This window comes from Gopherus evgoodei, chromosome 2 (assembly GCF_007399415.2).
Source record: "Gopherus evgoodei ecotype Sinaloan lineage chromosome 2, rGopEvg1_v1.p, whole genome shotgun sequence".
Classification (NCBI taxonomy): Eukaryota; Metazoa; Chordata; order Testudines; family Testudinidae; genus Gopherus; species Gopherus evgoodei.
The window spans coordinates 36,857,605-36,873,533 of record NC_044323.1 but is presented as its reverse complement, the minus strand read 5'-3'; the positions used below and the strand labels follow the sequence as shown (position 1 = coordinate 36,873,533).

Genomic DNA, 15,929 nt, shown 5'->3' with positions numbered 1-15,929 from the left:
CTGAAAAATTTCAGCTGTTTCTTGTCTTTCTGGCAATGATAGGAATATTTTCGAACTACCTGGCTGTAGCAGAAAATTCCAGACCCAATCTCTCTCCTCCCAATTGCCAAACATTTCTTATGGGAACATTAATATTCACAGAGATGCCAATTCTCGTGATTTAATCACAAGTCTTGCAGCATTTGGTGTCTTTTCTTGAAGTCTCTCTGGCATTTGGGATTTTAAGTAAATAAAATACCACCACTTCTCCCATCAAAACTGAGTACTCTGTGCTGAGACTTGCCTGTCAGTTTTATGTAAAAAATACACAAGAACCCTTCTTAAACTTCAAATATGCTCTTACAACATTTATGTTTTTTAAAATGATATATGTGGTACAATAATGGTTATTTTTTATTTTTAGAAAAGCATTTTTCATGTAAATTATTCATTTTCAGTTGCACAATACAATGCACAATTCTTTATCCATTTCAACTTGGACTATAGCTCACTGGAGTAGTAAACTGATTACAGGCTCACTTGAAAGCAAGCATTTTAGCAGCAAATTGTGGTACTGCTAATATTTAGATGCATTCTGTATGGTGTACAAAAGCTATATTGATCTGTCACACACATTTTCGAAAAAATTATTATTAAATCAGAACAAGTGTTTCTTAGACATTTTAAATATTCTGGAGTTTAGACTATTTCTATCACTGTGTTTGAAATCCTAATACAGTAATTTTCTGTAATGTGCATTAAATAATCTTGACTTCATCTTTTTTTAGTTAACTTGCTAGATTAATTTTCTGTAGTAAATATGTGTCTTCTAATGAATACAGGAGAGAAATATTATATAAAACTTTTTTTTTCCAGGTATTTATAGCAGCAATGATGTAGCAGTATCATTTCCTAATGCAGTATCTGGCTCAGGATCTAGCACTCCGGTTTCCAGTTCTCATTTACCTCATCAGGCTTCTGGTCACTTGCAGCAAGTGGGGGCTTTGTCACCTTCAGCTACACCTTCTGTAACCACAGTTGTTGCTACAACTCAGGTAAATCATCACAGGCATTTGGATGAGTAAAAATATTATTACGAATTGTTTTTCAGTTTAAAAGAATTAAAGATTTCTCAGCTTGGAAAATTTCAGTCCAAATTGTTCTAGTTGGAGAATTTAAAAGCGACTGGAAACAGGATCGTACAATGGGAAGCATCTGACAACCTTAATAATAGGCATTCCCGCCAACCCTACCTATAACATTTGGCCCTCTAGGAGGTCAATTTTCCAGAGCTGAAAACTATTATGAGCAAAAGTGATTGGGAGGAAATACGTAATGTGAATGATGAGTAGGAGTTATTTAAAAATATTTTACTGGCTGCCCAAAATGCCACAATTCTGCAACCAGAAAAGAAGGCTGTGTGAGTTAAAAACTCTGGTTGAAAAGGGAAGGGAGTGAAAGCAGCAATAATAAAATAAAATAACCCAATATATTGTACAAATGGGGAAAAGGAGGTAGTTCATATCAATGACTATAAATCAGAAGTTACACAATGCAGACAATTGATAAGATAAACATATTAATGAAAAGTATTATGGCCATTAGTATTAGACAATAAACAATTTTATTTTTGCATTCCCATCTTCATGCAGTGCTTTGAGACCCCCTGGTGAATAACCACTGTGTAAATACAGAGCACCGCTGCTGCTGTTTTTAAATGGAACCCAAGGGTGAGAGCTTTTGGTTCCTTGTTTAAGCACTAACCTATGCTCCCCTTGAAAGCCAAACACAGAATCTCAAAATCCCTTTATTCAGCATTGTCAGGCAGATAAACTGATAATCATGCTTGAATATCTGGTTTTTCAGTTTCTTTTTAAAAAAAAAATCAAAAACATAACACCACACACGCACAACATGGAAATTTAATACAAAAAGTTGAATTAGAAGAACATAAAGTTTGCAAAGTGAAATGCTAACAAGTTAGGAAATTCCAAAATTTAATTATTTTTACTCCTTAGTAGTATTTAATTACATAATCATACTACCTCCCCCCCCCAAACCCATGCTTTATTTAGTACACAGCTTAGATAATATTAGGTAGTAAATGAGGCTGTTTATCTGTAGCATCCTTGACTCAGACACTGGGGATGTTGGAAAATGTGTAGTGAATGAATTAGGGGGCTTCAGAAAGAAAGAGTGATCTTGTAAATTTACTAAATCACTCAGAACTTGAAGACCTAGGATCTGTGTCTGGTTTTGCCACAGTGTTCTTATGTGATATTGGGCAAGTCATTTAGACCAAAATTTTCAGAAGTAGCCAGTAATTGTATGTTCTTCTTCGAGTGATTGCTCATATCCATTCCAGTTAGGTGTGTGCGCCGCGCGTGCACATTCGTCGGAAAACTTTTACCCTAGCAACTCAGTGGGCCGGCAGGTCACCCCCTAGAGTGGCGCCACCATGGCGCTCGATATATACTCCTGCTGGCCCACCCGCTCCTCAGTTCCTTCTTACCGCCCGTGTCGGTCGTTGGAACAGTGGAGCGCGGCTTAGCTGACCTCCACTTCCCTAGCTACTCGTATTTCTCGTATATGCAGTTATAACCCTTTTATATATATATATATATATATATATATATATATATATATATATATATATATATATATATATATATATATATATATATATATATATTGTATAGTTATACGTGTTTTCTTTGCTAATATAGTTAGTTTAGTTAGCGGGGTTCAGGAAGTAGCCCCTTCCATGATCCCGGTGCCGGAGCCCATGCATGGCTCTCCGGGTTTTAAAATGGGCCCGGCCTGCCAGAAGCCGCGGCCGAAGGGAGATCTACACGACTCCTGTTTGAAGTCACACTTGACAGCTAAGTGCCCCATTTGCAAGGCTTTTAAGCCGAGAACAAAAAGGTGCGGGACTTTCACTTACCCCTCCACCTTGGGCGCCGAGCGATGTTCAAGCGGTGGGCAGAAGCGCCTCCTCGGCACCGGACCCCGCCGTTACTACCAAGGCCTTTCGGCACCGATGTCGACTCGGCACCGCTCCCTTCTTCCGAGGTCGAGAAAGCCTACGATTCCTGCTGGTGCCTAACGGCTCCCCGGCACGCGCCGTGGTTGAGCCCCCTGCTCCTGCTGCTTCCGTGCCACCTGCATCGCAGCCAGAGAGCTCGTCTAAGTTGGATTACCCGGCACCGACACCTGCAGAGGCACCGATGACATCGGCACCATCGATTCCAGTCCCCCAGGACCACTGAATCCGGTGCCTGGCAGCTCCCCGGCACGCGCCGTGGTAGAGCTTACTGCTCCTGCTGCTTCCGTGCCAACTGCACCGCAGCCAGAGAGCTCGTCTAAGACGGATCGCCCGGCACCGACGACATCGGCACCGTCGATCCCGGTCCCACGAGGGCCGTAGAGTCCGGTGCCTGACGGCTCCCCGGCACGCGCCGTGGTTGAGCTACTGCTCCTGCTGCTTCCGTGCCAGCGGCACCGCAGCCAGAGGGCTCGTCTAAGTCGGATCGCCCGGCACCGACACCTGCTGCGGCACCGACGACGTCGGCACCGTCGATCCCGGTCCCACAAGGGCCGTAGAATCCGGTGCCTGACGGCTCCCCGGCATGCGCCGTGGTTGAGCTACTGCTCCTGCTGCTTCCGTGCCAGCGACACCGCAGCCAGAGGGCTCGTCTAAGTCGGATCGCCCGGCACCGACACCTGCTGCGGCACCGACGACGTCGGCACCGTCGATCCCGGTCCCACAAGGGCCGTAGAATCCGGTGCCTGACGGCTCCCCGGCATGCGCCGTGGTTGAGCTACTGCTCCTGCTGCTTCCGTGCCAACGGCACCGCAGCCAGAGAGCTCGTCTAAGTCGGATCGCCCGGCACCGACACCTGCTACGGCACCGACGACGTCGGCAACGTCGATCCCGGTCCCACAAGGGCCATAGAATCCGGTGCCTGACGGCTCCCCGGCACGCGCCGTGGTTGAGTGACTGCTCCTGCTGCTTCCGTGCCAACGGCACCGCAGCCAGAGGGCTAGTCTAAGTCGGATTGCCCGGCACCGACGCCTCTAAGGCACCGACAACGTCGGCACCGTCGATTCCAGTCCCACAAGGGCTATCGAATCCGGTGCCCGACGGCTCCCCGGCACGCGCCGTGGTTGAGCTTATTGCTCCTGCTGCTTCCGTGCTGACGGCACCGCAGCCAGACAGCTTATCTAACTCAGATCGCCCGGCACCGACGCCTTCCGAAGCTCTGACGACCTCGGTACCGTTGATCCCGGTCCCACGAGGGCCGTCGAATCCGGTGCCTGACAGCTCTCCAGTATGCACTGTGGTTGAGCCTGCTGTTCCCTCCACGCCGGAGACGTTACCAATGGCGAGGGCTCTCAGTGCCATGACAGAGTCGATGCTGCCTGACCCCGACACCGCCGGTGCGGGTAATACAGTCTCTTCAGGTGACCGTCCTCTGTCAGCACAGCAGAGCGGCACCGTTCATGATCACGGTCCCGCAGACACTCCAAGTCCTGTCGGCACGCCGGACACCACTGGCAGTCCCGGTGCTGTTTTCCTCATCGGTACTGGTCGCACTCGCTGCACCGGTCGGTATCCCGTTCGCCGACCCGCTATCGGCACCGTTCCGACTCCCGACACTGCGGCAGGTGCCTTGACTCCTGTAGTCTCTCCCCGAGCCTCGAGATCTCGGTCGACCTCCCGGCACCGTTCTGGTTGCGGGTCTGGATCTCGTTCCAGGTACCGATACGCCTCCCGGTGCCGGTCCCCGGTGCCGAGTTGGGCAAGGTCCGAATGAGTCAGAGACTCTGCCTGTGCCTTCTTTTAGTACCTCCATGGCCGTCCGGACACGCATCCGTGCCATCCCATATGCGCAGATTTTATGCTCAGGACCACGATTCTGATATGATGGCCAGCGGGCGCCAGCCCCGAAGCCGAAAGAGGCTTGGCGAATGAACCTGCTTGGCCGCCAGGTGTACTCTGCAGAGGCCCTGCAGCTCTGGGTAGCAAAGCAACAAGCCTTGCTTAGCTGCGATAATTATAGCACCTGGGTGAAGGAGTTTCTCCCTCAAAACTCCCACCAGGAGTTCGCTGCCGTCTTGGAGGACGGGGGAAGGAAGGTTCCCAGAGTATCCCTCCAGGCCTCGTTGGACGCAGCAGACTCTGCGGCCAGGACTCTGGCCTTGGGTGTCGCCATGAGGTGCATTTCATGGCTTCAGGTTTCATACCTCCGGCCGGAGCGGCAATATGCCATTCAGGATTTACCCTTTGCTGGTAAAGGCCTCTTCGCGGCAGAGACAGCCCCAGGCTGCGAAGCCTGATGGACAATAGGGTCCTAATGCGCTCTCTCAGCATGCATACGCCAGCGACCAAACGCAGGCCTTTCTGGCCCCAGCCGCCATACTCTGTACCTAGCCAGAGGCAGAACTCTGGCAAACGGCAAGGCCAAGGTGGTCGCAGACGAACGTCAGGACCCCTAAAGAGCCAAAGTCAAGGTCCCTCGCAATTACCACTGGGACCGAAGACGAACCTTCCAAGGTTCGCCTGAGGGCGGTGTACCAGTCACAGGCCGGGATCCCGCTTTCTCCTGGCGTGGCCCCAGTTACTTTCAGATCGCTGGGTCCTGCGCACGATGGAGCATAGGTACCACCTTTAATTTGCTCCAGCCCTGTCCCCCTTCAGCGGACGAAAGGGGCAAGGGGTTTTACTCCCGTTATGCCCTAGTCCCCCACTCGAACGCAGGTCCCAGACCTTCCTGGTCCTGCACGGACTCAACCGGTATAGGATAAGGTTGAAGTTCTGCATGGTATCCCTGGGAACCATTATTCCATCCTTGCCTCCTGGGGGCTACTATGCCGCCCTGGATATGAAGGACGCGTACTTTCGTAATGCCATCTTCCCTCCGCACAGGAGATGCCTCCGCTTTATAGCCAACTGTCAATACTCCTGGTTTACGGCCATAGTCGCCGCCTACCGTCGCTGATGTCGGATATGCGTTTTTCCGTATCTGGACGATTCGCTTATCCGAGGAGACTCTGAGACACAGACCACTCAGCGCGTGGGCATCGTCACGGTCTTATTCACAGGTCAAGGCCTGATGATTACTATAGAGCAATCCACTCTGGTTCCCACGCAGAGGTTGGGCTTCCTAGGGGCTATCCTGGTCTCCTACCTAGCCGGAGCCTGCTTATCACAACTGCGGTTTTAGGCGATGGCAACAATCATCTGAGGTCTGAAGGCTTTCCCAACGACCTCGGCTCGTTCTTGTCTCAGTCTCTTGGGTCCATGGTTGCCCACAAGTTTGTAACCAAACACGCCAAGCTCCGCCTCCGTCCTCTCCAAGTCCGGCCCACCTCGGCGTACCGCCCGGACAGGGAGCCAATGGTCATGGTAGTCACCGTTCCCTCGAACACCTTAGGCTCCCTAGAGTGGTGGCTAACTCCCTCCTTGGTGTCAACAGGGATGCGGTTTCATCCGCCCCAGCCCTCACTGCCCCTGACGACGGACGCATCATCTCTCTGCTCGAGTGCTCATGGTCACCTCCGAGCTTAAGGCCTTTGGTCTTCTAGGGAGCTGGCATTCCTCATCAATGCCCCAAAAATGAGAGTAGTCCGCCTGGCGTGCCAGGGGTTCCAGCGGCAGCTGCGAGGCCGTTGTATCTCGGTGTTTACAGCCAACACAACGGCCATGTGCTTCATAAGTATCCAGGGAGGGACATAGTCCTCCCCCCTTTTTTGTCAGGAGGCCATCCATTTCCGGGTCTTTTGCATGGCACACTGGATGGAGCTGGCGACGTCCTTTCTCCCAGGCGTTCGGAACGTCTTAACTCTTTGACTCAGCAGGTTTTTCCTGTCTTACGAGTAATCACTCTGCCCCATGTGAGGCGTCCTGCTTTCCGGAGGTGGAGATGTTTCCTCACACAGACCTGTTCGCTCACCGCGAGAGCAGGAAATGCCAGGTGTTCTGCTCCTTCCAGGGTCTGTCCTCGGAATCGATCTTGGACGCGTTCCTGATGCCGTGGAAAGGCCAACTGCATTATGCCTTCCCACTGTTCCCACTGGTTCATTAGGTCCTGCTCAAACTCCGCAGGGGCAGAGCGCGCATCATCATGATCACTACAGAGTGGTCCAGGCAGCACTGATATACCACGTTGCTCGGCCTGTTAGTAACAGACCCAATTACCCTTCCACCCCACCCAGACCTCATCATTCAGGGCAACGACAGGCTTCGTCACTCGGACCTGCGGCCTCTTCGCCTCACGGTGGCTGCTGCGTACCTGAGTCGGGGGTGACAGACAGCCTTCCACCTGCTCAACGTACCGGGCCAGGTGGAAGCGTTTCTTCTACAGCTGCAATACGCTCGATCTTGCTCCTGCTGAGGTCTCGATCCCCCTCTATTTGGCCTGCCTCTGGCCTTCAGCGGCAGGACCTGGCGGTATCATCGCTGAGGATACGCTCAGCAGCCATCTCTACCTTCCAGCAGGCTAAGGTGGACGTTCTGTGTACTCACGCTCTATGGGTTCGAGGCCCCTCAAGGGCTTGGAGCGCTTGCACCCTCAGGTGCGCCGCCCAGCCCCAACCTGGGACCTCAACCTAGTCTTGGCCAGACGGGTCTCCGAGCTCAGAGCTCTTACGGTGGTTCCGCCGTACATTAGGTTTCACAAAGACAAGGTGCAGTTATGACCGCACCCGGCTTTCCTCCCTAAGGTGGTTTCGGCCTTTCATGTTACCCACAGCTCAACGCAATGGGCACAACCATTGCACTCCTTGGACATCTGTGGAGTGCTCGCATTATATTGTGCTGACAGAACCATTTCCTAAGGTGCCCCAGCTCTGTCCCGGTAGCGGGCCACAGGGAGGGCTTGCTTGTTTTCCTCTCAGAGGATCTCATCTTGGGTGATGGCGGACATCCCCACTTGTTATGATTTGGCTCATATTTCCCCAAGCCACATCACCGTGCATTCTACCAGGGCTCAGGCTTCATCTGCCGCCTTGCTGGCTCGTGTTTCTACCCACGAGATCTGTCGCGAAGCTCCATTGGTCCTCGGTCCATACCTTTGCTTCGCAGTATGCCCTGGTTCAACAGTCAAGAGAGGCTGTAGCCTCTGGCTCAGCAGTTTTCATTCTGCCACATTTCACTCCGACCCCACCGCCTTTGTAAGGCTTGGGATTCACCTAACTGGAATGGATATGAGCAATCACTCGAAGAAGAAAAGACGGTTACTCACCTTTGTAACTGTTGTTCTTCGAGATGTGTTGCTCATATCCATTCCACACCTGCCCTCCTTCCCCACTGTCGGAGTAGCCGGCAAGAAGGAACTGAGGAGTGGGTGGGCCGGCAGGAGTATATATCGAGCACCATGGTGGCGCCACTCTAGGGGGCGACCTGCCGGCCCACTGAGTTGCTAGGGTAAAAGTTTTCCGACGAATGTGCACGCGCGGCGCACACACCTAACTGGAATGGATATGAGCAACACATCTCGAAGAACAACAGTTACAAAGGTGAGTAACCGTCTTCTCCTTAGGATACGTCTACACTACAGGATAAATTCGAATTAGCTTAAACCGATTTTATAAAACAGATATTATAAAGTCGATTTTGTGCATCCACACTAGGCACATTAATTCGGTGGTGTGCGTCCGTGGTCCAAGGCTAGCGTCGATTTCTGGAGCGGTGCACTGTGGGTAGCTACTGTAAAAGAATGAGGCCAATAATGTCGATTTGTGTCAACACTAACCCTAAATCGATATAGTAATATCGATTTTAGCGTTACTCCTCTCGTTTTGTAGGAGTACAGAAATTGATTTAAAGAGCTCTTTAAATCAATATAAAGAGCAGTGTAGTGTGGACGGGTGCAGCATTAAATCGATTTAACGCTGTTAAAATCGGTTTAACAGCATAGTGTGGACCAGGCCTTAGTGTTTGTGTTTCTAACTCCAGATATCCAGGACTTTACAGCAGTACTGGGCACTCTCCATTCTAGTTGAAATCTGTTGGAGCGGTGGGACCATACCACTCTGCGAAAAAATCAGACTTAGTTGGGTACCCAGAAATTAAGATGCCCAAAGGGGACATTTTGCCCTTAACCACTGCACCTCGGTTCCCAATCTGTAAAACAAGTATAATACCACCCTACTTCACAAAAGTGTTGTGAAGATAGATTGATTAATGCTTGTGAGGAACTCAGACACTATGGCAATGACTGCCTTATGGAAAACCCAGGAAGGAATAAAAGCGAGAACTGGTAGGAAAAAGGAAATCCCTCTCTCTCTCTCACACTCACACTCACTCTCACACACACACACCCCACACTCTCTCTCCCCCCTCCGCTCCCAAACCAGGACAGAACATCAAAGATGGAAATGTTTAGCTTCCTAGTTGTCTGTCTAAAAGGCTCTTGTCAGTTTTATTTTCTGCCAAATTGATAAGAGCCTTCCAGCCCAGCCGCCAAAGAGTTAGAAGGCCCAGTCACTCAGCCTTCCCCAAACCCTGGCAGCCTTTCTCCAGCCTTGGGGCTAAAGATTCAGAGCTGAGACGGAGGCTGAAAGGTTTCTGCTTTTCCAACTCTGGAGCTGGGAAGGAAACTGAGAGCCAGGACACTCAGCCTCAGCAGCCCTCCTGGAAAACTTGTGTCAATTTCACTTTTGGCAGAAGAGTGGGAAATTTCCTGCAGAAAATTTAAGTTTTGCAAAAAGGGCATTTTTTGTCAGAAAATCAGTCAGATGAAAAGTTTCCAACCAGCTCTAACAAAAATTGTTTAATCAGTGCAGGGTTTAGAGGTTGTGTAGTAAATAAGGCATGAGACAACACAATGAATATTAATAGGGCCCTACCACATTCACAGTCTGTTCTGGTCAACTTCATGGCCTGAGGATTTTAAAATTGGTCAATTTCATGATTTCAGATGTTTAAATCTGATATTTCACAGTTCTGTAGGGGGCCTGACCCAAAATGAGATCAGGGGGTCGGGGGAGGTTGCAAAGTTGTTGTAGGGGGGTTCCCAAAATTGCCCCCTTCACTTCTGTGCTGTCTTCAGAGCTGGACTCTGAGGGCAACACCCTCCCAGCAGTTAGAGGAGGTTCCGGAGGTGGAAGTGTGGGTAGGATCTGCCCCATGTTGCTGGGAGCACCCCAGCCAAGGGCTCCGAACTTATAGTCCATGCCAGAGACAGATTAAGATAGGTGCCCCCGGCAATTTGCGGGCCCTCTAGGAAAAATGAATGCCCCAACCCTGGAAAAAGCCCCAGGGTAGAAGCCCCTATTGGTCACTCCACACCCCTGCAGGAGCCACAGGGTGGAGCGGCGGGAGGGGAGGGGGGCAGGAGCCGCGAGCCCGGGCTGCCCCAAGCCCTGGCTGGAGTGGTAGGGGGACAGATGCCTCAAGGCCGGACTGCCCCAGCTGGAGTGGCAGGGGGGCAAAATCCCCAAGCCCAGTCTGCCCCGAGCCTCAGCTGAAATGGCAGGGAGGGCACAAGCCTGGGCTGCCCGAAGCCCCAAATGGAGCGGCAGGGAGGAGCGAGCCACAGCTGGAGCAGCTCAGAGGCACAAGTCCTGAGCCCAGGCTGCCCCAGCTGGAGAGGCTCAGGGGGACAAAAGCCCCGAGCCCCATCTGGAATGTTAGGGGGCTCAATCCCCAAGCCTGGGCTGCCCCGAGCCCTGGCCGAAGCGACTTGAAGGTAGACGCCCCAAGCCCAGGATGCTCCAACTGGAGTGGCTTGGGGGTAGATGATGCCTTGAGCCGAGACTGCCCTGAGCCCCGGCTGTAGCGGCTTGTGGGCAGACGCTTCGAGCCCTGGCTGCCCAGACCCAGGCTGGAGCAGCTCATGAGTGGACACCCCAAGCCCGGGCTGCCCCAGCCACAGCTGAAAGGAGCGCAAGCCCACTGCCCCTGGAGGAGCTGCCGGGGGAGGAAGCCCAGAGCTCATCCCCTGGAGCTACGGCAGAAGTCGGGTTAGGAAGGGAGAATACCAGAGCCCAGGCTATCCCGGTTGTGGGACGGGTGAGGGGGAAGAAAGCTCTGAGCTGCCCTGGCTGGAGTAGCAGGAGGCAGAAGCCCCAAGGCTGGGCTGTCCCAGCTGTAGCCGTCAGGAGAGGAAGCCCCCAGTGGAGGGAGCCCTGGGCTCGGCACCTGGAGCTGCAGCAGAACGGGACGTGGAAAGAGCCCAGGCTGCTGCTGCTAGGAGCAAAAGCCCCCTGCCCATCAGAAGCCACTGTGGGAAGAAGCCCCAAAAGCCCCAAGCTCAGTACCTGGAACTGTAGCAGAAGTGGGAGGGGAAAAAAAGCCCAGAGCCGATCTCCTGTGCTGCAGTGTGCAAATGAGTCTATCAGTCTCATTTCTGTGCTGCCTCTGGATGTGGGTCTGATCTCTCCACAACTCCTGACCCTCCCTAGCGTGGCTAGACTAGCAGCTAGGAGCCCCAGGCTCCCAGCAGCAGAGGAGATCAGATTTCATGAGAGAGAGCTGATTTCACGGTCCGTGACATGTTTTTCACGGCCGTGAAATTGGTAGGGCCCTAAATATTAAGGATAAAAATTATTGATCAGCTGCTTCTCCATTCATTCACCTGTCAGTAGTTGTGCATGCATTCTGGTGAATGCTTTAGTTATTTTTTTAAAAGAGTGAGAGAAAAAGGTTGAGAAAATAACTTAAAATTCACTAGAAAGTATCTAGAGGTTACCAGACTCATTGTTTATTTGAAATTTAATCACTTGGAACAGCTCTCTTCCCCTCTCCCCCCACCTCATTTCTGTTTCTGCTGCCTCTGTAGACAATATGACTCACTGGCCACCATGCCTCCAATGGCTGTGCATGATGTTAGCAGGCTCTCCTTTGTATCTCGTTCTGACTGTCCTTCCAGCGGTCTGCTGCTTCTTGTAACTCAGCCCTCTGGCCGGGTCATTTTTGGTCTTGCCCCTTCTGGGAAAATCCAAGTACAATGTGCCACTGGTCTGGAGACCTTACACCAGAGGTTTGGACCAACTTCAGATGTTTAGGACTGCCAGTCCTTGGCTCTGTGGTCTTCATGCTCCCATCCTACACAAGCTGGTAGGAGAACCAGGCTTGCCCTCTACTCTGGGTTCCAGCCCAGGGACCTTGAATGAAGCAGAGTTATTTAGACTCTCTGCTGTGTCCTGTGCTGCTTCCTTTAATGGCCTTTAGGTAGGCATTTCTCATATCTCTTCCCCAGCTGGCTCTTGCAGGATCCAAAACAAAGGAGATCCAGTCTAGTTGAGGAACAAAAGAAACAAAAAGGTTCTGCACCAGGCCTAACTGCCCCAAGGGTTTTAGCTCCAGGTGATCATCCTCCCAGCCCAGGCAGCTTCATAGCAGTCTCTAACACCAGTCAGGTTTGCCTTCACAGAGCTAGCTCCAGATCTACTCACTCTCCCAGCCAACCCCCATTAAGCTTGGCTTTACCTCTTTTACCTCCTCTCTCCAGGATTGACAATTACTGCAGGTGTTGGAAGGCAAAGCTGATTGCACCCACAGGCCTCATTAACCCCTCCTGGTCTAGTGTAGGGTTGGTATACCATATCACACTTCCCAATTGCTTTCCTCAGTTTGCCCTCTGCTCCTTGTACTATACATTTACATTCAATGAGACTTTATTGGCATGACAAGCTATTCAACTCTTACCAAAATATATATATATAAAAATATATGGATCATAATTTCATTGTAATGACACGAGATTGCCATTAATGTTAGATTCCATCATGACTAAGGCTAGTATTTTGTTGCAGATATTTTTTAGTAAAAGTCATGGACAGGTCACGGGCAATAACCAGAAATTCATAGAAGTCTGTGACTTGTCCCTGACTTATGCTAAAAATATCCCTGACAAAATGGGAATGAAGGAGGATTCAGCACCTGCAGTGGCTGGAAACTCTGGGGTCCCCCAGTGCCTGCTGGGCTCCTCCCCTTCCCACTATGGCTGAGAAGTCGGGGGTCACATCACCACCTGCAGAGGCCAGGAGCTCTGGAGGGCACCCAGGCAGCTGCAGGGAGCAACCTTAACTTTGCACTTCCTGGTTTTCAGAAGTTTGAGTTTTGGTCAACTCAGCAATCTGCAAGGGGATGACATACCCCCAACAAAACTAAACTCTGCATTAATGTAGCTTTTTGCCGTTGAATTTAGATTTACTTTTTGATCCTCTAATTTAGTGGTTCTCAACCTATTTTCCATTGTGGAACACACATGCAGCTCAGTCTGTATGTGTTATGTAGGGCCACATCTGCACAATATATATACACTACTTGTATGGCCCTGAGGATGTCACATGGGCCGCAGCTGTGTGCTGATTGGACTGCAAGTTGCCTGTGGGCCACGGGGTTGAGAACGATTGCTCTAGTTCTTTGTTGTAAAAGGAAGTGTTTGCTGTTTTGGCTTCGATGGAATCAAAAGTTAACTATGCTTTTCTGTATGTTGATTAAATGGGGGAAATCAGCCTAGTTTTGGTCTGTAGTCATTGTTACTGGAGTTCCTGTGCATATGGGTGGATTTGTAGAACTGCAGTTGTAGATTTTCTATTGGAGTGTTATCCCAGTCAGTGTATGATTCTACTGTCAAATAATTTTAGCAGTAGTTCTACTAGGGAGATTGTATGTATCTAGTGGTTTATTTATAACATAGAAGATCCACTGACCCTTTTCTTTTAATGCTTTTTTAACCAGTGTGAAGTGCCTTGATGAATTTATTATGAGATGTAGGAATGTGTAATTTTAGTATGTGTTCAAGCTCCATGTCTCTCTAATAAAATTTTATTCTATTTTGGTAGTTCAGGGACTATTTTCCAAATTAACCTGTAGGGTCCATTTATTGCAGTAGGTTTCTAGAAGTAAATTTCTCTGTGAGGCCATTTTTTGTAGGTGATATCATGACCAGGTCTTCAGCATACAGCAGACATTTTATTGCACCTACAGTTTCATCGTCAGCAGGCATCTCCCAGTAAGCAAAGCTGTAAGGCAGCTACAGGAGATGTGTAGAGAGCGGGGCATGGGTAGTCAGGCCTGATGTTTAGAGTCAGGAGCCTGGAGCTGGAGCTGGTATCAGAGTTAAGTGCCAAGCCAATGGTTAGAGCTGGAGACAAAGTCAGGTGCCAAGCCACAGGTCAGAACCAGAGACAAAATTGGGAATCAAGTGAGGATTTGAAGCCGGAGTTAGCATCAGGTATAGGAACAGGTACCAGAAGCGATGCATGAAAGCGGGAAGCAGAAACAGACTAGGGTCTGGGATAAGAAGGACAGGAACCAGGAACAGGCTGGGAGGCAGGAACCAGGAACACGTGGGAAGGCAGGGCTCAGGAGTCAGGCAAGTAGGCAGGGTCTAGAGTAGAGCCAGCCAAGGATTCCTCTGGTCACAAGGACAACTTACTGTACCTTTTCTGGTTTAAGTAGAACTTCCCAGAAAATTGATGGGGCTGGACGTCTCCCCCAGCCAGGAGCTTTGTAGTTGGGGGCTCTTTGCAAGCTAGAGCTTCACTGGCCCCTTTCTCCAGTCGATCAGGTGAGCTGCTGGGTTGTGGATGTGGTCTGAGCACTGCCTGAGGACCTGCAGGCCAAGGTTCAAGGCCCATGATTAAGGCTATGTTTTAGTCATTGGTATTTTTTGTAAGTCATGGACAGGTCACGGGCAGTAAACAAAAATTCAAGGCCTGTGACCTGTCCATGACTTGTATTATATACCCCTAACTAGATGTTGGGCTAGGGGACTGAGACCCTTGCTGGTGCTGTGGGGGGAGGCAGGCAATGGCGCACAGCCTGGGACCCCTGCTGGTGCTGTGCGGGAGGGCTGGCAGGCCTAGCAGGCTCCCTACCTGGCTCCCTGCAGCTCCTAGGGCAAGGAAGGCCAGGGGGGCTCCGTGCACTGCCTCCACTATGAGTGCCAACTCTGCAGCTCCCATTGGCTGGGGGAGAGGGAGGAACCGCAGCATGTGCCAGTGTGTCCCCCGAGACTGTGCCAGCAGCAGCCAGTGCATCTGTCCCAGAGGCTGCCTGAGCTGCTTGGGCAGCCCCAGAATCAGCTGCACTGGCTGCTGCAGATGTCACGGAAAGTCACAGAATCCATGACTTCGGCAACCTCCGTGATAGACACATAGCCTTACCCATGATCCTTCACAAAATGTGGCTTGCAGCTGAAAGTAATCTTCTTTAAGAATATTACACAGCAGACCGTCTTCACTCCACTCCTAAGGTCAGGATGGTTGCAGCAGTGAATCTTCTTCCTTCCCCTAAAGCTTTTGCATGAGCCCTGCTCCTTCCTTCCAAGCTGCTCTGTTTGCTTTTTTCCTAGTTCCCTTCTCTTCTCCCACTTCCCTACTATTCTGCCTTGAACTGAGCAACTGGTAGAACGAAAGAAGTGGAAGAGAGACAGCTACTAGCTGCAACTCCAGCCCCTTTAGGGAAGATCCTCCTTCCCCATTTCCCCTCCCTGCGCCTTGGTCCACAGCCTCTCATGCACCTAGAAAGGGATGCTCATAAGGTTTCACTTCCCCCTCTCTCTCTCATTCCCAGGTACAGGCTTAGTGAGAGGGCACAGAGAGCCGGAAAGAGAAAGGATGGCTCCATCTCTCCCAGCAGTTCATTTTTTTAAAAATTGTTGGGGAAGAGAGGCTGCCCCCACTTTCCTGTATCTAGCTTTGCATCTAGCAACAATAGATGAACACATTAGCTGGGATTTTCATCACTGAGCTTGAGAGATAGCAACCTAGTAAGGGGGACTGACCTCTCCTGTAAGGTTTGTCTTGACTGGGATCGCAGGTGCTTTTTACACTTTTACTGTTAAGGGCCACCATCTTCCCTGAGGGCAGTTTGACTTTTCTTGCATTGGGAATAATGGAAGGGCATGAACATTTTGAAAGTGTGTATCTTAGATTAAGGGAAACTGGCGGCTTCACCCCAATTGAGAACAGTAGGAGATGTCAGCCATTTT

General features: G+C 50.6%; 1 protein-coding gene across 8 annotated transcripts in view; it reads left to right on the top strand.

The window, feature by feature from the left end:
• Window positions 1-15,929, top strand: part of MLLT10 (MLLT10 histone lysine methyltransferase DOT1L cofactor) — a 227,746-nt gene that overhangs the window by 177,981 nt on the left and 33,836 nt on the right. For all 8 annotated transcript variants that reach the window (XM_030550393.1, XM_030550391.1, XM_030550394.1 and 5 more), the window contains one exon: window positions 856-1,034. In XM_030550393.1, the coding sequence (XP_030406253.1) occupies window positions 856-1,034 (179 nt within the window). The remainder of the gene's footprint in view (window positions 1-855; window positions 1,035-15,929) is intronic.